This window comes from Dromiciops gliroides, chromosome 6 (assembly GCF_019393635.1).
Source record: "Dromiciops gliroides isolate mDroGli1 chromosome 6, mDroGli1.pri, whole genome shotgun sequence".
Taxonomy (NCBI): Eukaryota; Metazoa; Chordata; class Mammalia; order Microbiotheria; family Microbiotheriidae; genus Dromiciops; species Dromiciops gliroides.
Window position 1 is genome coordinate 176071975 of NC_057866.1, and position 23519 is coordinate 176095493.

At 35.0% G+C, this 23519-nt stretch overlaps 1 protein-coding gene across 5 annotated transcripts in view; it reads left to right on the top strand.

The window, feature by feature from the left end:
- RAPGEF2 (Rap guanine nucleotide exchange factor 2) overlaps positions 1 to 23519 on the top strand; it is a 341360-nt gene that overhangs the window by 180714 nt on the left and 137127 nt on the right. For 3 of the 5 annotated variants that reach the window (XM_043970280.1, XM_043970282.1, XM_043970283.1), the window contains exons 5-7: positions 4855 to 4930; positions 6824 to 6991; positions 9628 to 9645. In XM_043970280.1, coding sequence (XP_043826215.1) covers positions 4855 to 4930; positions 6824 to 6991; positions 9628 to 9645 — 262 coding nt within the window. The remainder of the gene's footprint in view (positions 1 to 4854; positions 4931 to 6823; positions 6992 to 9627; positions 9646 to 23519) is intronic. The other 2 variants (XM_043970281.1, XM_043970285.1) reach the window with 1 other exon arrangement.

The window sequence follows — 23519 nt, forward strand, 5'->3', positions numbered from 1 at the left end:
AGGTTGAAAATGTGGAGGTGACCTCTATGTATTCCTTCTCCCCCTCCCCCCTCCCCCCCCCCCCCCGACCTGGACTTTTTATTTGAAAGTCAAATTTTCTATTCAGTTCAGGTCTTTTTATCACAAATACCTGAAAGTCTTCTTTTTCACTGAAGTCCCATTTCCCCCCTGAAAGATTTTACTCAGTTTTTCTGGGTAGGTGATTCTTGGTTGTAATCCCAATTCCTTTGCCATCTGGAATATCATATTCCATGACCTCTGATCCTTTAATGTAGAAGCTGATAGAACTTGTACTATCCTGACTGTGGCTCCACAGTATTGAATTGTCTTTTTCTGGCTGCTTGCATTATTTTCTCCTTGACCTGGGAGCTCTGGAATTTGGCTATAATATTCCTGGAAGTTTTCATTTTGGGATCTCCTTTCAGGACCTGATTGGTAGATTCTTTCAATTTCTATTTTATCTTCTGCTTCTAGAATATCAGGGCAGTTTTCTCTGAGAATCTCTTGGAAGATGATGTCCAAGCTCTTGTTTTGATCGTGGTTTTCAGGTAGTCCATTAATTTTCAAATGATCTCTCCCAGATTTATTTTCCAGGTCAGCTGTTTTCCCAAGAAGATATTTCACATTGCCCTCTATTTTTTTTTTAATTCATTTGGATTTGCTTTATTGTGTCTTGGTTTCTCATAAAGTCACTAGGTTCCATTTGTTCAATCCTAATTCTTAGACAATTATTTTCTTCAGAGAGCTCTTCCATTTGGCTTTTCAAGCTGTCGACTTTTTTTTTTCCATGACTTTCTGGCATCACTCTCATTTTTGCCTCTACCTCTCTTACTTTATCGTCAAAGTCCTTTTTGAGCACTTCTATGGCCTGAGACCAATTCCTAGTTTTCTTGGAAACTTTGGATGTAGGAGCCCTGACATTACTATCCTCTTCTGAGAGTGCACCTCGATCTTCCTTGTCACTAAAGAAACTTTATATGATCCTCATCTTTCTCTGATCATTTTGCCCGCCTATTTCTTGACCTTTAACTCCTTCTTAGATGGGACACTGCTTCCAGGATGCACTGTCCCAAGCTTCAGGGGATGCACAGTGGTATAATTTAAGGAGGGGCCAGTTGTTCACTCGCCTGGCATGTGCTCTGGTCTGTAAATAGCCCCAAGCCTACTTGCTATTCAACCAGGCAACTCCATTTTGTTTGTTGTGGTTGATGGCTCTGGTAAGCCGGGAAAGCTCCATTTTAAACCTGGATCAGAGTCGCGTGTGTGTTGGGGGGGGGGGGCGGTTATTATATTCTCACTGATAGAATTCTAAAGCATTTCAAATGGTGGTGGAAAAATCATGAGTAAATTTTTGTTTTTTTGCTAGTTTACACTATTAGCTAGTTATAAATTTTTTGGAGGAGGGAAAAATTTTATTCTTTGTCATTTATGACTAATTATTTGGGGTTATTAATATTATTGTAATTATATTGTTATAAATATTAGAAAAACATTATTGTAAATAATGTTTACTACAAAGAATACCACTGATGTATATAGAGGAGAGGTGAATCATTAGTACAGGTGTCAGGCCATACCGTTTTAGTAACGAGCAATTTATGTTTGTAATGCTCCCCATCACTTTCTTCTGCTTTGGTCCCCAATTTATTTCAACAAATATTTATTGAGATAGCACCTGTACTTAATATTCTCAGGGCTTCAGACTCTGCCTTTTTTTTTTTTTGGGGCAGGACAATGAGGGTTAAGTGACTTGCCCAGGGTCACACAGCTAGTAACTGTCAAGTATCTGAGGTCAGATTTGAACTTAGGTCCTCCTGAATCCAGGGCCAGTGCTTTATCCACTGTGCCACCTAGCTGCCCCCTGCCTATTGACTTTTGCTTTTAGACAACCATGAGTGGATGTGTGATCCCTTCATCATTCAAGGTTATAGGTGGAAGCAGGTGGAGAAAATGTACAGGAGGTCTCTCTCTGGCCTCACTGTGACAGTTGTATCACTAAGTTTCTACTTCAGAGCAGACTTTTTACCATCATTCTGGTAACATAATGTAAAAGCAAAAGTTGTTTAAGTTATTGGGTAATAAAACCTCCTACAGTAACATCTAGTTGTATCCTATTTTTTTTGTAAGGGAGAATTTAGGGGAAATGCAACCAGTTTAGAGTTTCATTTCTTGGAAATATTTAAAAGTATCATTCAAATTCAAAATAGAGTTTTTAGTTGACAAAAGCATTAATTTTTTCAAAGTTAGTACATTTCTGGGTCTTTTCTTGTTGTTATTAACTAAATTGGTAAATATTAGCCATAACCTACCTAGCCTAATGAAGTATTTCAAAGAAGGAAACCATTTTATTTTGTAAATAGAAAAATGATTGTAGTTTAATTGTATAATATACACATTTACCACAAGTATGGGAACAAAGAAGCGATCATGGAATAGTGGACAGAGAGCTGACCTTTAATACAGAGCCACACTGGGGAAGCTTCTGAATGCCAAACAGAGGAGTTTCTGAATGCCAAATCTAGAGACAATTAAGAGCTACTGTAGCTTTTTTTTGAGAGCTCACCTTTAAGCTCAAGTTCCCTCTGACATATATTAGCTCTGTGACCCTGCCTTTAGGGTTACAGAAATAGTACTGACCTACATTGATAGAGAGAATTTGCTTATCTGGGAGTTCCCTTATTCCAATGAAACCATAGGTCCAGTCTTTGGTGACAAAGTTAGTGTTTTTTCAATGCTCTAAAAAATTTATGATTATTAGCACTCAGCCTTATTAATATTTCCCCTTATGGTATATTTATGGGAAGGTATTAAAAAAAAGAGGTGAACAGGATAAGGATGCTGTGATTTGCATCCATGGAAAAGTACATACATTGATGCATCTAAGGAAATTGTAGTGACAGACTATAACATATTGTGAGCTTCACTTTTCCAATAGCAATTTATCTCAATTTTAATTTTTAACTTTATATTAACTGTTCTTTTGCTTTAAAATGAAATAGTGTTGATATATTTTATATTTATATCACCTACATTTCTTCTTTCTCACTCTCTCTGAGTGCTTCCTTCCCTTATAACTAATAATAAGTTTAAAAAGTGGGGGGAAAAGCATTCAGCAAAACTAGCTCATTAAAAAATTGTCCTTAGGTTATACTTCCTATCCACAGTCTCCCATATCTGCATAGAAGGAGTGCGGCCTTCTCATTTCCCTTTTTTGGGCACAGATTTTATCATTTATACAGCATTCAATTTCAATTTGTTTTGTTCTTTCCATTTACATTGTTGTAGTCACTGTGTATATTGCTTTGCTTATTCTGCTTACTTTGCATCATTTCTTAGACACACATATATATATCTACATATATACACATACACACACATATATTTCTTCTCATGCTTTTATGTTTGCCATATGTGTTGTTTTTTATAGCATGATAATATTTCTTTTTTTGGGGGGGCAGTCTTTTTGTGGGGCAATGAGGATTAAGTGACTTCCCCAGGGTCACACAGCTAGTAAGTGTCAAGTGTCTGAGGCCGGATTTGAACTCAGGTCCTCCTGAATCCAGGTCTGGTGTTTTTATCCACTGTTCCACCTAGCTGCCCCCCACACAATAATATTTCATTCTATGGTTTAACCGTTTTTAATCGTTGAACTTCTACTTTGTTTACAATTTCTTGATACTCCAAAAATTGGTGCCATAAACATTTTGATCTTTGGAGGTCTTGCTTTTTTCATTAACCTCCTTAAGATATAGGTGTAGTTGAGAGATCTCTGGGTCAAAGAGTGCAAATAATTTTTTCATTTTCTAAGCATACTTCCAAAATGCTTTCCAGAATGGTCCAACTAGTTCATATCTTACCAGCAAGTGTATTAGTATATCTGTCTTTCCACAATTCATCCATCATTGATTATTCCCATCTTTTGCTATTTTTGCCAGTTCATTGGGTGGGAGATGAAAGCTTTTTTTTCACTTGCACATTCATCTTCAAATGATAATTATTTGCTATTACTTTATTTTTTCTTTAAGCATCTTGAGGGCAATGTCTCATTCATCTGGCATAGAGTCCTGCACATTGTAATAATCAATAAACAATTTTTGAATTTAACAGGACACTTAGACTTTATTTCATATGATTGCCTGATTTTTAGTGGTTTATTTTGGAGGTACTTGGTTATTTTAAAATATCACATAGTTGAGTTATATTAAATCTGTGTTGTTCATCATTTGGGTCTAACTCTTCATGACCCCATCTAGGGTTTTCTTGGCAATGATACTGGAGTAGTCTGCCATTTCCTTCTCTATCTGATTTTATAGATGAAGAAACTGAGGCAAACAGGATTAAATGATTTGCCTAGGAAGTGCTTGAGGCCAGATTTGACCTCATTAAGATGAGTCTTCTTGACTCCAGGCCCTCCACTTTCTCCATTTTGCCACCTAACTGTTCCTATTAAATCTATAGTTTACCTAAAAAACATAATAATTAATGCACATTATAATTGTCTGCTATCTATGTATGGAATTCAAGCTAGTTAAAGATAAGGTGAAGTATTTATTAAGTGTTCAATATATAAGTGCTTAATATATATTGTATTGAATGCATATATTACTTAATCTGAAAGCATTTTATGTTAGCAAGAATATTTGGAAAGTTGGAACTTGATCTAAAATTTTAAACTTCAACTTTTCATGTCAAATCTTTCCATGCACTGATAAAGAATCAATCTTACTCAGGAGTAGGCAGTTATTTGTTTTTTTCTATCTCTTTTATCATCCAGGAGAACATTTAAATACATGTTAGGAATGCTGTGAAGCTCTTGATTTGTTTTGATTATGTATTTTTTTTTTTCTCTCGTAGTTTTGGCAAGCGTTCTGCAGGAAGTTTCAGGCGTGGCTGTGAATGCATTGTTTTAGAACCATCTGAAATGATTGTGGTGAGTATATTCCTGTGTGGTTTCTTTCCTCAAATACTAAATTCTTCTAAGAAACCGTAGTTTGAAAACAATGTTTGTGCCTATTCCAAGTAGGATTTTAAAAAATGACTTAATAGTGCTTTATATTACGTAACATTGAATATGACTGTGAATGGTTATTTCCTTTTAACATTGTGAGGAATTGGATAATTGTGCTTATTTGGGGACCAAGAAGGCACGTTGCTAAGTGTGCTGTTTCTTAAGCCCTATGTATCAAACTTTGGTGAGCCTTTTAACTGAAATTTGGCAAGAATCCTTGAAATGCAGTATTTAGCTCTCCAAATGCTGATTGAGATGAGAGGTGGAAATTGTAAATGAGTAACCTAATAGACCTCCTAAAAGAAAATATTAGATCTAAGTAATTTTGACTTTTTCCTTTCCATTTTTAATTTAAAGAAGATCAAGGGACTTTTAAAATAATACATTGGATTATAGGAGCCAAGGTACTCTATCATATTCTAATTTGCTAAATTAAAAGAAAAATGACACAAAACAGAAAATAATAACCGGGAATATGAATAGAAATGACTTTCTATTTATTTATTTGTCCTTTGTAGAACTTCAGTATGCTTTAAGTATATGGTTTGTTTTCTCTAATAAAAGTCGTTAATAATGTAATATTGCTTGATTTTTTTTTTTTTCCAGTCAGGATCAAAGTACACACAGGTGGGCAATAGACACCTGAGGCACAGGCAAATTTGTAAGAATGTTTCCCATGCTGCCACTTTAAAACTAAGTGATGATCTTTTAAAATTGATGTTGTCCAAAGTTCATATTATACACTGTGTACTGTAGGCTAGCTCTGGGCAGGTTTCTTCAGGGGGATTTAGGGTCCCATCCCCTGGTATTGGAGAGGAATTTTCATGGTAATTAGATCTTTTTCATTACAGGGTTAGATTAAAGTTGATGAAAACTCCTTGCTTGTAAAATTTCTTATGATTTCCTGGTCAACAAGAAAGTGTTGCTAGAATAGAATGGGGGTTAAGAGAGAGCTTGTTGGCACTGCCACAGTAATTTCCAGTGGCAAGACTTTAAAAGCAGTCTCATCTTGTAGTGGGGATTTGGGGACCTAGCAGTATCCTTTTTGTAACTCCCCAAGGGATTTTTAAAAATCCTCTGTAGCGTTCCATAACCGCTTCCCTTTGAAAGTATAAAAGAAAAATCTTGGAATGTATGCTTGTATTCTGAACTATAAGGTATCCATAAAGGCCAGTTCATCTGTTTACATATTTACTATAGAAGCTGTTTCAAGCTATTTTGCTTTTTAAGGTTATCTGCTTTGTCCATTACTTTTTCTAAGGTATTCTAAATGTAGAGTAACTTTGAAAAAATAAATAGCAGCAACTACAGGAAAAAAATAAAATTATGTATTAGATTATAAAGGAAACCTTAAATAATCTACCAAATTTCATTTGTTCAATCTGTCATTTTGAGATTTAGGGGATTTTACAATTGACTCATGGTAGATCAACTTCCTGTGCTTTGGATAAGAGAAAGTAACAGTTCCCCTAGTCAATAAGCTGCTATATGTCCTCTGATCTCTTTCTCATGTAAGTCAGTACAAAGACAACTTAAACTATTCTTGGCCTTGGAATTGCAGGAAGTTCATAGCTAACCACATTTTCCAAAGTGGAACTGAAAATGCCCCTTCATAAATTAAATATCAGGAAGAAGCACTTAGTTTCAGAGGAGTTCCAGCACACTGAAGGTTTGTCTAGAAAACATGTCTACACATGGCTAAGAGCAAAGGAATATGGGTCATCTATTAAAATTGAATATGATCCATAGGTTTTATCAATGGAAGAAGGCCCAGATGGTTTTTATGTCAATATATGTCTTCAATTTGTTTTGTAGGTAGACTATATGGATGAAAATGAAGAATATTTTCAACGCCAAGCTTCTCATCGACAGTCTAGAAGGAGATTTAGAAAAATTAACCAGAAAGGTGAAAGGCAAACAATCATTGACACTGTGGATCCTTATCCTGTTGGAAAGCCACCTTTACCTAGAGGCTATCATACGGTAAGCTACTAAAAAAAAAAAAAATCTCTTTTTCTAGAAAAGGAGCTTTGGTTTCTAGATTATTGGGGAAATTTATATTTAAGAGGTACATTTTAAAATGTGATGGTATTGCTAATGCTGTATAAATTTGTGTGGTTGGTGGGTTTTTTTTTTTCCTTTGGGGAAGGAAAATCTTAATATTAATGAATCTATGACTTGAAATGCAGGATATTGGTTTGTCCTAATTTTAGTAAAATGGCCTTCATGTTGAAAAGAACTTTTAAAAAAACGAACTTTGCTTTTTTTGATTCTCACTGGATATAGATTGCAATGGAACTTCCTTTTACTAGTTATTATTATCATTTTATGCCTTTTTCTTTCAAAATATGTTCATGAAAATGATTCATCACTGTATAATATTTTCACCCCAATTTTGTTTTAAAAGAATACTTGGTTCTTGTTAATATGAAAATAAAATTTTGAGATAATAGGGAAAGTGTCCCTTTCTTAAACCAGTGAGGATGTGTCCTGAAAAATCAATCTCCAAGAGGATATAAACTAATTTTTAAGTCTATTTGTGAAGAAAATGAGCCATAGAGAAAAGCTGTGGTTTGCCCAAGAACATAATCTAGTCAATGGCAGAACCTGAATTAGAATCTGGGTCTTCATTCCCCTTTTGGTTATTTTAATTCTCTATTCACTTTTCTTTGCATATATTGTTAACTAATATGGCATATAAAATACCATTAACTGAATAGACTTTGTTTCTCAAATACAATTGCCTTTTACTCCTTTAAAAATATATGTACACATCTACATAAAAAGTCAGGCTTGAGTTACCTTTTTATCATTCCCCTACTTGTCTCATTCATACCCTTTTCCCTATTCCTGTGGATAAGTGTGTTATATACTGAAAGTCTTGACATTGATTTGTCACATAGTAATTCTTGGAGTTTTTGTTAAGAGGTGTAGACATACTATTTTATACCAACACTTCATGTGTTTTGTTTATCAAATACAACTCTCCTTCAAATTTTCATCCTTGGTGCAATCCTAACCATCAACTCTCCCTCCACCTACTCTTAATTTAGCATGAATTACATAGTTGAGTCATTTTATTTTGCTCCTTTGGATAGAGTTTCTTTTTATTCACCACAAAGTCAGCTTTGTTTGATTGGGAGGGTTGGTATTAGAAATCTATGAAAGGTTTTTTGTTGTCAATTCCCTGGCAAAGAGAAAATGATGTATTCACTGCCAATCTAGTATAAAAACCCCATAGGAAGTCTGTACACCATGATCATGTTCTGTAACTTGTATAAAATATCATTATCATAAAAAATTTTCCTTTTACTAATCAAGTTGTTATTAAGTGCTTACTTGATGCCAGGCCCTATGCTAAGTGATAGGAAAAACAACCACCACCACAATCCCTGCCTTCAAGGAACTTACACTCTGATGGGCAGACGACATGTTACATGTAGAGTAAATACTTTTGAATTGCTTCCCCAAATACACCTTGCAGGAATGATTCAATGAGTTTATGTGCATCTCTTCATTTAAAAAGTACCAGATTTGAAGCCAGAGGTTCCAAGTTCAAGTCCTGTCTCTCCCACTTACTACCTTTTTGTCCTTGGGCAAGTCAGGTAAACCACTCAGGCTTCAGTTTCCACATGTGTAAAATGAAAGGGTTGACATAATCTCAAAGGATTCTTCTATCTCTAAATTTAAGATTTTATGATTCTGCTTTCAAAATGGAATTTTATTTTCCTTTTTTTTGGAAAAAAAAGATAATTTCTCTTAATTTGATTTCCTTAATTATTTCAAGGCCAATACTTTGCCTCCTTTCCCCCAACCCCCAAGTTTTTCTTGTTAGAAATATTGTCTTTTTGGGAATGAGCCTCACTCCTTTTTTCCTTGCTGGTGAATAATATTTCACATTTTTTATTGTGCTTCTCAAGACAAACTTTGAAAACAGTGTTTTAAAGACTAATTTGGTAAATAAATATGTTAGTTTACAGGGGAGATAAAGATATAAAATGATTACAAATATGAGATGTGTTGGTTCTTATTGTTTGAGTTATGAATTGAGGTGTTGGTGGAATCAGTTATAAAAATGTTAATGGTAACACAATGGATTGAAAATTACTTTTATATTTACATCCTCAATCTGTATAAATTTCTTGTTAACTAAGCATCATTTGGCTCTTATTTTACCTAAATAAAACATATCTAAGCAGTAAGAAGAATCACAGTACTTTAATTATATGTAGAATGCTTCCATGTAATATAAATAAGAAGTTGAAGATATTCAGTCTTAGAAATGGACCAATATGTGTTATATTTAACAAGCACAGTATACTTTTAAGAAAGTTGGCTAGCAGTGACAAAAGAAAAGAGAGAAGTTGATCAAAATGAATTGCATGATCATGTTCCACAAATACTGTAATTCTGAGTTCATTGCTACTGCATGGCATATATGGCACATTTATGCATAGAACATTTATACATAGTCAACTGATGGGGAGGTGGTGATCTAGGGCCATTCTTAACCTAATTTTAACATTATCTTCATTTTTGGCAAATGTACTATAGCATGTCTGATAATATTCATCTTTTCCTTTCCTCCTTTATGGCACTCATTTCATTTTGGCTCAAAGGAATGCACTAAATCTCAGGTATCGTAATTTGTGTATGGTCCCCTAACACTAACCATTTACTTGTAAGTTTGCAGTGTTACTAATAAATTCATAATAATGATATGCCTAAGTGGATTATGCTTGTCCCTTTGTATTTTTAGAGTTATTTTGCCTGTCTTAGAGGAAATGCTTAAGACTGTCTAAGTATCAATGTTAAAACTTGGTAATAGCATGGGCTTTCTGCTTTATCTTTATTATTTTTTCTGCTTTTTTTTCTCTTTCATACCTAGCATAGGGCTGGTCACAAACACTACAGATACTCAGGGAATATTAATGGTAGATCCCCTTACACAGAATTATAGATTTCCTTATGTTGAGGGTTTTTAATATGTACTGCAATTATTATAGCTAAGAGAAGGCGTTGTTGAGAAGGGAGAAACAATTCCTATCACCCTCTTGACTCTATGGTCATAACTAGGAAAAGGCATATTACTCAATGAAAATAAAAGAAAGTGTTCAAATCATTAAAAATATTTGTGTGTTCCTTTAAAGACATATTTCTTTCCTTATCTATTGTTTTTATGCCTCCAATTTAGACATAGATTCAGTGACTGTTATAGATCTGTCTGAATTGAGGGAAAAGTTAAAATATTCACTATACTTTAATTCAGTATGTTTAGAAGTAAAGAAATGAAAACATGTACAATCACAAATCTGCCTTGAAAAATTAAAGAATAGGATTTGATTACAATTTGTGTTAATTATTTAGAGTCTATCTTTTCATATTCCAAATTTCAGCCACCATAATGTATATCTTTGAGGTATATGTGAACCCAAATGGGAATGTATTGGTAGACCACATATAGAACTTGTTGGGTGAAAAAAGTGAAACAAATGTCTAGTAGAAATCCATTACAATTCTTCCTTTTAACCAGACTTGCTTGTTTTCTTCATAGTAGTAAGCAAATTTATGGAATCAGTTGTTACCATAGAGTACTTGGATGATTACATATGTCAAGCATGGTAAATAGTTTTTGGGTTGGGTTTTTTTTTTTTTTTTTGGCAATTTTTCAAATGTGGACTTATCTCAGAAAAGCTTCTTAGGATGTTTGGAACCATGAGGGAAAATGGTAATTTTCAATGTCCTAAATTGATATAACTGCCACATAGGAAAAGTAATATTATTGACTTAATTCTTAATATAAAGGGTCTATCACCCATAAAATACATTCAGTTTAATAACTTTTACTGCTCATCTGAAGCACTTGTTGGATTCATTAAAATATAATGTGATGGTCATGTGTTGAGCCTTAGTAGTGAAGAAGATGGATTTACAGCCTGTCAGCATTATTTATGAATTTCTGAAACACAAAATTTGAAGTATTGGTCATTTTGTATGGAATTAGTCATTTTGAAGTAGATAGGTGAGAAATGTTGATATAGCAAGAGAACTTTTTCAAATTAGTTTTTAGAAGATATATTCTTTTTTTGAGAAGATATATTCTTTTAAGGACACATTCTATATATGATAAAAGTAGTAAACAATAAAAATTGTAAATTTTAAAAATCTGTTTTAATACAATTTCTATTCTTTGTGGTTCAATTTAAAATGCAGATCTGATTCTTTGTGTCATGCTAGTTTAAACATCTTAAAATAGGTATTTTGTAATTTCTGAAAATGTATCTTTCATATTTACATGGGAGTCCTAATGTTATTCATTTAAGACAGTGTTCTTGTTGGTGTTGTTTTTGTTTTTGTTTTGTGGAGCCAGTGGTTCTCCAAATTTGATTTGGGGATCCTCCAGGAATCCTCAAGACTCCTTGAGGGTTTCATGAGATCAAGACTTTTTATGATACTGCTAAGATATTTTAATTTTTAACGCAGTAAATATTAGTAGAAATGATCCCCAAGCCCCTAAAACTCTTTTTTGGAGAGTGTTCTTGATAATTTTAAAAAGAGTAAAAGGGTCTTGAGACAAAGTTTGGGAACCACTGGTCTATTTCAAGCAAAGGCATTTTAAAAATGTATTGGAAGTAGTGGAAGGTCATTTTCATCATCTATAGATTTAGTTTGGTCAAATAAAAGCAACATGATACAGTGATTTCCAACATTTCCACACCCCCCCCCCCTTATTCCCCTTTAAACTACCACAATAACAAAATGTATTGTGAACCTGCTGCTGCTGCTGGTAGTGATGGTGGTGTGTATAACATAATTAGGTAATTATTTACCTATTAGTATTACATTAAAGAATTTTTAGCATGATTTAGATAGACATAAAAAGTGATATCATTAGTAAATTAGATAAGTGTGAAAAAATTTACCTGTCAAATATATGAAGAGAAGAATTTATGACCAAACAAGACATAGAGAAGATCATGGGAATTAAAATGGATAATTTTGATTCTATTAAATTTTTTTTTTTCAAAAACAAAACTAATACAGATCAGATTAGAAGGAAAGCAGGAAATCAGGGGAAAATTTTTAGATATTCTCTGATAAAGGTCTCATATTTCAAATATATAGGAAACTGAGTCAACTTTATAAAAATACAGGTCTTTCCCCAGTTGATAAATGGTCAAAGGACATGAACAGATAGTTTTCAGAAGAAATCAAAGCTCTCTGTAGTTATATGAAAGAATGATCTAAATTATTATTGATTAGAGAAGTGCAAATTAAAACCTCACACCTGTCAGATTGGCTAACATAACAGAAAAGGAAAATGAGAAATGCTGTAGGGATTGTGAAAAAAATAGGGATACTAATGCATGGTTGGAAGGGTTGTGAACTGGTCCAACCATCTGGACAACAATTTGGAACTATGCTCAAAGGGCTATAAAACTGTGCATACCCCTTAACCAAGCAATACCACTGCAAGATTTGTATCCCAAAGAGATAAAAGAAGAGAAAATGACTTATTTGTACATAAAGACTACTTACAGTAACAATTTTTGTGGTGGCAAAGAATTGGAAAGTGAGGGGATGCTCATCTTTTGGGGAATAGCTAAACAAGTTATAGGATATGACTGTGATGGAATACTATTATGCTCTTAAAAAATGATGAGTAGGATGATTATAGAAAACCCTGGGAAGACTTATGCAAAATGAAGTTAACAGAACCCAGAGAACATCTTACAGAGTGACAGCAATATTGTCACAGTGATCAACCATGAATGATTTAGCTACTCTGATCAAGACAGTGATACAAGAAAATTCCAAAGGACTGATAATGAAAACTGCTACCCATTTCCAGAGAGAGAAAACTGAAGTTTGAGTGCAGAATGAAGCAAGACTTTTTCTCACTTTTATTTTTCTTGCCCTCCTCTCCCCCCTTTTGCAACTTGGCTAATGTGGAAATATGTTTTGTGTGATTTCACATGTATAATTTGGAGCCAATATTTTTCAACAAATGCTAAAAATAAATTATAATTTTTCTTTTGAAAAATTTTTTTTTTAGCATGAACCTCTTATGGAAACCTTTGATATAAAGTATAGGACTTGGAGGCAAAAGGATTTGAATCTTACCTCTGACACTTAAAGAGGTGTGTGTGTGTGTGTGTGTGTGTGTGTGTGTGAGAGAGAGAGAGAGAGAGAGAGAGAGAGAGAGAGAGAGAGAGAGAGAGAGAGAGAACGATAAAACAAGAAACCTCGGGTTGTCATATAACCTTAGTCAACACTTTTCTCATTTTTAAAATGGGGATAATAATACCTATAGTTCTTAGGTCATAGCATTGCTGAGAAGATCAAATGACATGCTGCATAACCCTAAAACCATTTGTACTAGTTATTGTTTCGCTGTGTCCCATCCTACTAAGAGTTCATTACTTTTTGGATAAACTCAGCTTACTGGTAGTTTGGAGTAAGGGACAAATAAAAATTGGGGTTACTTAGATTTTGGTGATGGTGTTAGGAGTCAGTCTTAGCCAAGAGGTTTGGAAATTAGGAAGTCCAGTTGCAAGGTTGAAATATGCCTGTTGAGGTAAAAGGAAGCAAAAGAAATAATGGCCTGGCACTTGGTAACCAGATAACCTAATTTCAAGTCTGACCACTGCCATTTAATTCTTTTGTGACCTTGGGCAAGTTGCGCTAGATATCAGTTTCCTCAATTATAACTTTAGAGATTGAAATAGAGGGACATGACATCTAAAGCATCTTTCAGCTCCAAATCTATGGTCCTTTGGAAATCGAGTAATAGGGGTAAGGAGTACATTGGTCAACTAGGTAGTTCAAAAACAGGAAAATGGCAAGTCTGATATAACTCAAATGAGGTTTTAATACTACTTAATTAGTTGAAGGTCATCCCTGCCTGGTGTCTAACTAGCTACTTATATTATGTCTAGGTCAGAGCCAACCCCTGAGCAGAACTAGCCTTGAGGTTTACAGAAAATTGTACCTGAAGCTTGCTAGTTACAGGTCATGAATACAGCGGTTCAGAACAGACAATTCCTTGTATAGACAGTTTCAGGATACAGAATTTGGGAAAATCTTTGAATAGATTAGACCAGGTCTATGGATAGCAGATTTTTTTTCTTTTTTGTTTCTTATTATTATACTTAGCTCCCAAAATAAATGAAAAAAAGATATCCCTCACAATAATTACCATAGTATATATTAAACATTTAACTATATGTCTCTTGTTATACAGAAGTCTTTGACATTCATTGATAATGCTTTTCATAGGTTTCCATGAATAGAAAAAAGTGAGAGATGCCAAGGGTGAAGGAAAAACTTAAGAGGAAGAAGGTCATATGACAGGACTGTTCTGATCTACTTTTTCCCGTAATAGAAAGCCACCTATAATTTGTAATTGTTTCTTTCCCTCCTTCCTTTCTTCTCTTTAATTCAGTTTGGTTCAAATCAGCAAATACTTTTTGAATAAGAAGTTAGATTGTTGGACTATAGCTTTTAGACCATAGAAACTAGAGGGAATTAAGAGTGCTGGGGTTTGCAGCTTTCCAAATGGTTTCTTAGATCTTAGCTCAGGCACTACTACTTCATGATTTAAAATGTATGTGCCATGTTTCAAAAAAAAAAAAAGCCTTCTTTCCCCTGTTATCCTCCCACCCATCACTTCTTCACTCATCACTACCCCATTTCTAAATACTTTTGATCACTCCTAGAGGTAATTTTGATTAATGTAATTCATACTAAGATGTGAATTACTTATTGTCTTAACATTTCCTGGAGACAGCAAAGGAATCTGTTAAATAAAATATGTATAGATGGGAAGTTTTTGAATAGTACTATGCCAGGGAATATATGTCCTCCTGTGTGCAAGCATCCCTTGTCGTATAGTGTTTAGAAGACAAAGTCATTTGCTGGGACAGGGAGTATGATTGCAAATATTTGAAATGACATTTCTCTTTTTGTGGATAGTCTGCTGAATATATTTTTTGAATTGATAGTTTAGAGAAAAAGTTAATAAATATATTCCCTGTTTGCTATGCTCTCATAGTAGTTATGTTATATTTTGGGTAATAAAACCCATTATTTTCATCCAAACCTTTGACTTTATTGGTGTGTAGGGGACTCCCAGATGAGGAAATTTGTCAACCAATACCAATATTATACAAATACTAACACCATTCCCAATTCCAATGTGAACACCAATACTAATACTAATGCCAATCCCAATACTAACATCAATTGCAATCCCAATCCTGATAGATTTGCCACTGTTTTGCAATTTGTAACTGTAAAGTTGCCTAGGGCACTGAAAGTTAACTGATTTGCCTTGAGTCATATTGCTATTAGGTGTCAGAAGATCTTGAATCAAGGGTTTTTTGTCTCTGAGACCAGCTCTCTATACAGTAATTCCGACTGCTTCTTGGATATACATATATGATTTTAATAAAAAATGGTACAATGCAGTATCAAATGAATAGTATATAAAATGAGCAATTTAGGATTTCAGAGGAGGGAGAGATCAAATTCATGGACATGTGCCAAACAACATGAAACTGCTTAGTGAGGTTGCTTCAGGAAGAAATGGTATTTTGCCTTAGGACTTGAAGAATGGGTAGTACTTGAATTAAGGGAAAAGAAAAGGGGTGTACCCTGTGTGTTCACGTGCATGCACAAACATGTGAAGATATTTTAAGTACTGAACAGTTCAGACTAGGAAAAATAGGTTTAGATTATAATAAAAATATTATAAGAAAATGAAGAAGAAATTCACTAATGGTGCTGGTTTAATAGGTGTTTATCACTCTAGCATAGCCCCATGGCAGGTTATATATCTTAATGCTCCAATAGGATTATAACTGGCTTTGTTGTCTCAAACCTTCTCTACCCCTTTACACACTGTTGCTGATTAATCTTCTGGAAACAACTCTTTCATCATAGCACTTCACCTGTGGCACCCTCACTGGTCATACTTTGCTTCAAGAATAAAATCCAAATACTTTAGGCTGACAATGAATGTTTTTCCAAATCCCAGCTTTGCTATGTACTAACTGTGAGCTTAGGCAAACCCCCTTAACCCTCCTGAGCCACAGTTTACTAATATGTGAAGTGTGGATAATAATATAATAACCAAACTCATAGGATTATTGTACTTAAAGTGTAGAATAAATGGATGCTACTGTAGCTATCTCAACCCAACCTCCCTTTCCAGGATTATCTACTATTACTCTATTATTTGACCCATCATTCTAAATAAATTGGTCCTGTGTCCCTACCCATACCCCCAGTTTTCCATTTCTATACAACTTGACCTGCAGCATTTCCTTCAGCAGGAGATGTTTTCTTGTTCTATGAAGTGTCTTTCATAGAATGACACATTTTTCTCCAAGAAGACTTTACTAGTTCCATTCATCCCCTATTAATGTCATTTCCTTTGAATAGTGTCACTTACAGATTCCCATTGACAAATAAATGAGAAAGACAAATTATATCTCTTATTTTGTTGTCATATATTGTTACTTATTTCTCATGCTATTAATTAGGTTTTTTTGTCCAGGAAAACAGGGGCCATTTATGATGCTTCTATAAGATCTCTAAAAGTGCTCAGAACACAGTACTAAGCCACAGTATTTGCTCCCTTTGGGGATGAGGCACCATCCTAATCGTAATTGAATTGATTTAGTGTGAAGATCTTGACATAAGAATGCACAGCTATTAGGACGTGATTTGGTAAATAAAAGCAAATCATTAGATTGACTTTATGGCATTTTTTTTTTTTTTGAAGGCATGTGGTTGGATCATGTAGGGAACTTCTAAAGTTGCAGCCTTTCCTCTGCCTTTAGCAGAGTTAGATTGCTACCTTTAGTACCCATATGATCGTAGGAAAATCTCTACCTCTCTGCAGCTCGGTTTCCTCATCTATGAACTGAGGGGGTTAGAATAGCATGGTAGTATGGTGGAAAGAGCATTGAATTTGGATTCAAAGGACCTGGGCTCAGAATCTGGCTCTGTCTGACTTTGACCAAATCATTTAGTGTCTCTATTTCTTTATCAGTTTCCTTATCTTTAAAATGAAAAGGTTGTATTAGATGGCTTCTGAGGTTCCTTCCAACTCTAAATCTCTGATTCCACCACTAAATAATTTCAAAGGATGCTTTCCAGGTATAAATACTGCAACAATTCTCTGGTAATATGGTAGATTATGGGGAAAATGTGGCAAAGAGTACCTAGATACAAAACTGAGCCATTCCTCATTAAATGAAGCATTCTCTGAAATGATTGTCCTTCCTTTTGGAACAAGGAAAGAGCAGATGAAGGATTCAAAATACCTTGGTTTAACTCCTAATTCTCCCGTTAACTCCTATGGAACTTTCTAGACCTCGGTCTCCTCATTCATAAAATGAGGGGTTGGAGGAGAAGTTATTCAAAGAATCTTTCAGCTCTAATAATTTGAATGTAGGTGTTATATGAATTAATTTGCCACTAAATAGTATTTGTTCAGTAGAATATAAGCTCTCTGAAGGCAGGAAGTCATGTGTTTATTTCTTAATCTCAAATGTAGAGTTGGATTTAATCAATGTGTATTAAGTTAATTTATTGTATTTCTGGATAGTCCTGCTTATAACTTCTGGCTTCCATTAAGTCCCAGCTAAAATCCCACCTTCCACAGGGAACCTTTCATGATCCCTCTGAGCTCTAGTACTTTTGCCCTTGGCTAATTATTTACTATGCATCCTGTACATAGGTTGTTTGCTTGTTGTCATCTATCCCATTAGATAGGGAGCTCCTTGAGGGCAGGGACTGTGTTTTGACCTTTATTTATATCTACAACACTTAACACAGGGCCTGGCACATAGAGTGGATGTTTATTTAAGTTTTAAGTGAATTATTGACTTCTTTGGCAAAAAGCACATATACACTAAGATATCTATATTGGTCATGTGATATATTACAGCTTAGTATTCATGTAGACACTTAAGTTTTACATTGTCCGTTTTTATTCATTTTTCCAGAAAGGGAGACTTTGGTTTAGTGGAAGGGTCACTGGATTACCTACATTTGCACTAATTAGTGGTGTCATCTTGGGAAAGTCTAGATACCTTCTGTAGCATCTCTAGTTTTAGCATTTGGTATGTATCTACATGTGAGTGAATATGTATATTTACTGGGGATACTGACTATTAGGTGCATAATACCCTGCAAACCAGTAACAATTTATTGCCAGAGGTGAGATGTGGGTGTGGTGGTTTTTTGTTTGTTGTGGGTTTTTTTATTTGTTTTGTTTTTGTTTTATTTTAATTTTGTTTTTTAGTGTAGGTTTGAGGACAAATCAAAGGACATTCCTACAAATACCAGCACTGGAAGGAGTTGTTTCATGCATTCCAAACAGTACTGAAGTATCCTATTTGGGATGCAAATTCCTTCAAAGAGAAGCTTCATGTCCTCCTCCTACCCATGAGCGCAGTTTTTCTCATTCTCCTTTACCTAGACCATGTGCATTTCAAAACCTGGTCCCCTGTGGAAAGGTCCTTGAACAATAGGTGGATATACAGTACTGTGGCATGTGTGCTGCACTTTCTGGCAAAATACAGCTGGTTAAAGCTGCTGCGGTCGGCTTAATCGCCTTGGTTGGGGGGGGGGGTGCGGCTGTGTCTCTGCCTTGCTGTTATGTTAAGGTATTTATACTGCTATGCTTTGTTAGGCTATGGGAGATGACTTAATTGAAATATAAATTAGGAGATGATTTAAAACAATCCAAACCAAAAAAAATTGGGGGAGGGAGTAGATTTTTTTCTATTAACAGCATGTAGCTAGCTGCAAATTCATGCAAGGCAGCACAGAATGATATGCAGTGTGCTGTTTACCCAAGTTTCAGCTTCTGTTGGAGAGGTCTATTTTTATATATTACATCATCCCTGCTGCAGAACTCGGGTGTCCACTGGGATTTACTGTTCTTTCATTCCCCTTGGAAAGAAAGCTTGCATTGATGTCATAATTGGACCCATCTTTTGGTTGCACTTGGAAATTGAAAGTAATAAGGGTGTTGTATAGCAAGTCATGTAATATTTCAGGCAATTTATTTGTCAGAAAGATCACTGCCAGTTTTGGTCCTGCTTCTAATTTGTGAACACTGGTAGTTCTCAGTGCCAGTACATGTCTTTAAAAATCTTTATTGAGCAAAATTTAACTCTTAGACACAACAGGAGGGATTTTTTAAAAAATCATCTTTGATCTCTGATGTTAATTTTATCATATTATGTTTTTTTTTTCCATGAGAGTTAGCAGATTTCCGTGCTAATAGAGATAAGTAAATCTTTTATTAAAGCAAAAATGTGCATATTCGAAGGGAATAACAGCCTATTTTCTTTCAATTTTAGATAATCCTTTTAAGGTTCAGAACAAATTGTAAATTGACAATTTCAAATTTCAAAGTGATTTCTCTTCTTGTGTTAAATTTAAAGTCAAAGCATGACTTGTTTAAAATTTCTTTCTCTTAGCCAGATGGCATTCTGGATTTATAGAACAAAGTGTTGTATAATATTTTTTTTGCTGGGTATATGAATTATGTTAAAGGGAGAGATATCTTAGGATTTTTATTCAAATGATTCAAATATTTCCATAAAAGGCAGTGAGTATGTATATAGATTATATTTTGAAAATCATTATGATCACAAGCAAATTTTGTCCCATTAATAAAATTATAGTTCACTTAAAAATGCTTAGTTCTCCTTTAAGAGGCAACCATCTCATTTGCTTAGCTGGAAGTATCATCCATTTCACAAGCAGAGTACCTAGCTTCTTTTGTGATGACTGGGTTCATGCAGAATCTCATAAAGAAAAATGTCAAAATTTATACAAAGTTGCTAGCCTGTTTCTTATTACTGAGCTGTCTCTCTGAAAGGTAACAATTAAATTGGTTGTGGAATTAGTAAAGAATGTGAGTTTTTTCCCTCACCTTTTCTGTTCTGAATACAAAGAAGTTGGTGATGCTGCTGGGATGATGGTGGCTGAAATTTCAGGAGAGATGGTTTAGCAGGGCTGGAATGAGGCACTAGGGATGAAGGGAGGACTATGGGTGCTGAATGGGACATACTGGGAGCATCACTTGTGGACTTGGGGAAATCAGGAATAGTCTTCCGAGCGTAATAGATATGAGGGGGGAAGGGTGAACTGAAAGGAGGGAGGGGAGAGGAGATAGAGAGAGAATGTGAGAATATAAGAATACATTTGGGTAAAATAAAAGGTTGTGACTCCATTTTGTTGCTGAAAGCCCCAAGAGGCACTTTAGGGTTAGAGAAGAAAATTTTCAAATGTATTAAAAATCTTACTTTGCAATTAAGTTGAACTACCCTTTGTTTTATTTACCATTTTGATTTCTTTCTGTCAGACATCATCTTATAAAATGTTTTGAACCTAAATTACAGTGGTGGCCTGAGTAGGCAGAAACTTTTATCTTTATTTATTTAAAACATAACCTATTTTTATTTATTTGTTTGTTTTTGCGGGGGCAATAGGGGTTAAGTGACTTGCCCAGGGTCACACAGCTAGTAGGTGTCAAGTGTCTGAGGCCGGATTTGAACTCAGGTACTCCTGACTCCAGGGCCGGTGCTTTATTCACTGTGCCACCTAACTGCCCCCCCCCCCCATTTGATCTTTATTAACTAATAAGCTCATCTCTAGCCCCATTGGAATGCAGTCTACTTAGTCAGTTTACATCAATGGAGCTGGTACTGGATGGTGCCTCCCACACAGGGAGATCTTCCTGAAGTCTCTCTTGCTTGGACTCTGCTTATTCTTTATTCCCTTTGTCCCAATTTCCCCAGGAAAACCAGAGCTAAGTAAGTGAAAACTCTAGGGATAATTCTAGTCAGTTTGAGGGATGGCTGATGTGGGTTTTGTTTATCAACCTAACCTTAAAACATGTGAATATTCTTGTTCCCTGAATTCGGCTGTGGAGCAAATACCCAAGTACTTTTGTTTCTTGGACTGATTCAGCAAACAGACTTGTCTGAGGGAAAGGGAAGCATAGTTAGTCTTTATTTCAACTATGGAATAGAGGATAGAAATGAACTAATCCACACAGGTCAGCACCTTCTCTACAATGTAGATTCTCAGGTGTCCTAGAACAGTGAGATGTTAAGTGATTTGTCCAGGGTCGCACAACCAGTACATATGAGATATGGCACTTGAACACCATGTCGGCCTATGACATGCTGGCTTGTCTTTTTTATGTATTCCATAGCAAAGGTGAATCTTTGAATCTTGCTTAAATACTGAAGCCAGAACAGTTCACTCTGAAGTCAATTTTCAGATTACTTTCTTTACTTTACCATGTTTGGCTTCATGATTCCATCTTCCTCTCTTGCCTTTTTCTTTTTATACCTTAATTACCTTGTTAGTATTTAGGTGAGGCAGTGGGGAAAGTCATGGTGTATGTTTTGATAAAACATAAGGGGTAATTTCATGATGGGTTTCTATTATGTAATAAACATTTGTGTAGTGTTTTTAAAAATTGAAAGCAAATGCAATAAGCCAATAGCATTTCTCAGTTATTTTTACCATCTGTGTTCTTTAAGAATCAATACATAAAATTTTTTCTTAAGGCTTTCAGAAAATAATGCTCTTTAGGAGTTTTAAAATTTGAATTTAGAAATCAAATTTTAAATTTGTATTTTGTCTATTGTTGGAGGTAAGGAGGCAATTTATTAGTTTTGTGTGTGCATGTGTACACATGTGTGTGGAGGAGAGCCCTACATATAAGTTCATTAACAGGGATAAGGAAATTCCCTCCACTGATGAAGTGCAGCCAGTTGTCTAGCTTATAGTCTTTGAGCCAGTGCTAAGTGAATTGTAGTTCATGACCCCAAAGTATCTGTCAGAGGCAGGGTCTTGTTTTCTTTTGGGGGGGGGTGAGGCAGTTGGGGTTAAGTGACTTGCCCAGGGTCACACAGTTAGTAAGTGTTAAGTGTCTGGGGCCGGATTTGAACTCAGGTCCTCCTGATTCCAGGGCCAGTGCTCTATCCACTGCTCCACCTAGCTGCCCCGGTCTGCTTGATTTCAAGGCTGGCTTACTATCTACTCTGTCACCTACTTCTCTCCACATCTTACTCCTGCCATTGGGATATTTTAAAGACTAGTATGTTGAGAATTTAAGATCCTGTACTTATATTTTAATGAAATAAAAATTCTTTGTCAGTTATTAAATCATAACCAGCTTCTGTTTGAGCAACTTTTCAAAAGTGGTGATTGTTGGCTTTGGATAAGAGCAATAAATGAGATTGGTTTTCCATCTACAGTGGGAAAATAAGTGTCATTATTGACTTCTAAATGAACTTTATTGGTGGTTAATAACAATGTTTAGGGTAATCTGCTAATATTTGGGTGCCTGCTAGGTACTTCACACTCTTCTCCATATTTTTAAGGTAAAACAACCTGATCATTGCCCAAAATGACTTTGCCAAATTTGTCTGGAAAGAAGACATAAAAATATAAGGAAATTAATTAATAAAACAGTAGTAGTGATAATAATACTTTATATCTGTCTAGCTATTTCTATTTTGCAGAACACTTTCTTGATACATCTGTTATAATAGTTGACATTTACATGGTGCTTGTAGCTCATTTGAGCTTCACACCACATTGTGAAGTCCATTCTGTTATTTTCCCTGTTTTATGAATGAGAAAATTAGAGGTGAAATGACTAGCCTGTGATCACATAGTAACCAGTGTCAGAGGTGGATTTTATACCCAGATCTTCCTGATTCTGGAATTCCATTTTTTATCCTATGTCTCACTATTTTCACAAAATTGTCACAAGAATGTTGAGGGGCAAGCAAGTATAAAATGTTTTGCTTATCCCTGGCCTGGGTGACTTAATATTTGGACCAACAGTTTATAAATAACAGAGTGAGAACATAAACTGAAACCTCATTCCTTGAAGGGGCAGCGTAGTGCACTAACAAGAGTATGAGACCTGAAGGCAGGAACCTCGAGTTGTTGATTGTTTCTGTTGCAGGAGGCTTTCTAGGCTTATCAGGTTACTTTTTGGGCACACAGTTAAAATCTGAGTGTTGTATTACAGAGAAGAAATGAAATAATATATAAAGCCCTCTATTTGTACAGTACTGACAAGTATAGAGGGACTTAGAAGAGGAGAAAACAATTCAGTGTGTGTTGTTATTATAAGGAAATGTGTCACAGAAGAGGTGTTGCTTGATCTTGATCCTCGAGAGTGGGTAGGTACATTCCAAATTGAGGGACAAGCATGAGCAATGACTTTGGAGATGAGTTTTTCTGGTGAGACTAGTATAACTAGTGCCAAGGGCTCCTGTTAGAGATTTGTGGCAATTTAGTGTGAATACAGAAGGTAGGTTGTGATTATAGAGGATTTTCAAAGTTAATTTTATTAACTGTTATAAATATAATAATATATGTTATATATAACAACATTAACTTTATTAAATTTAAGAAAGCTATACAAGTTCTCATCATTGAAAATGTATTTTCA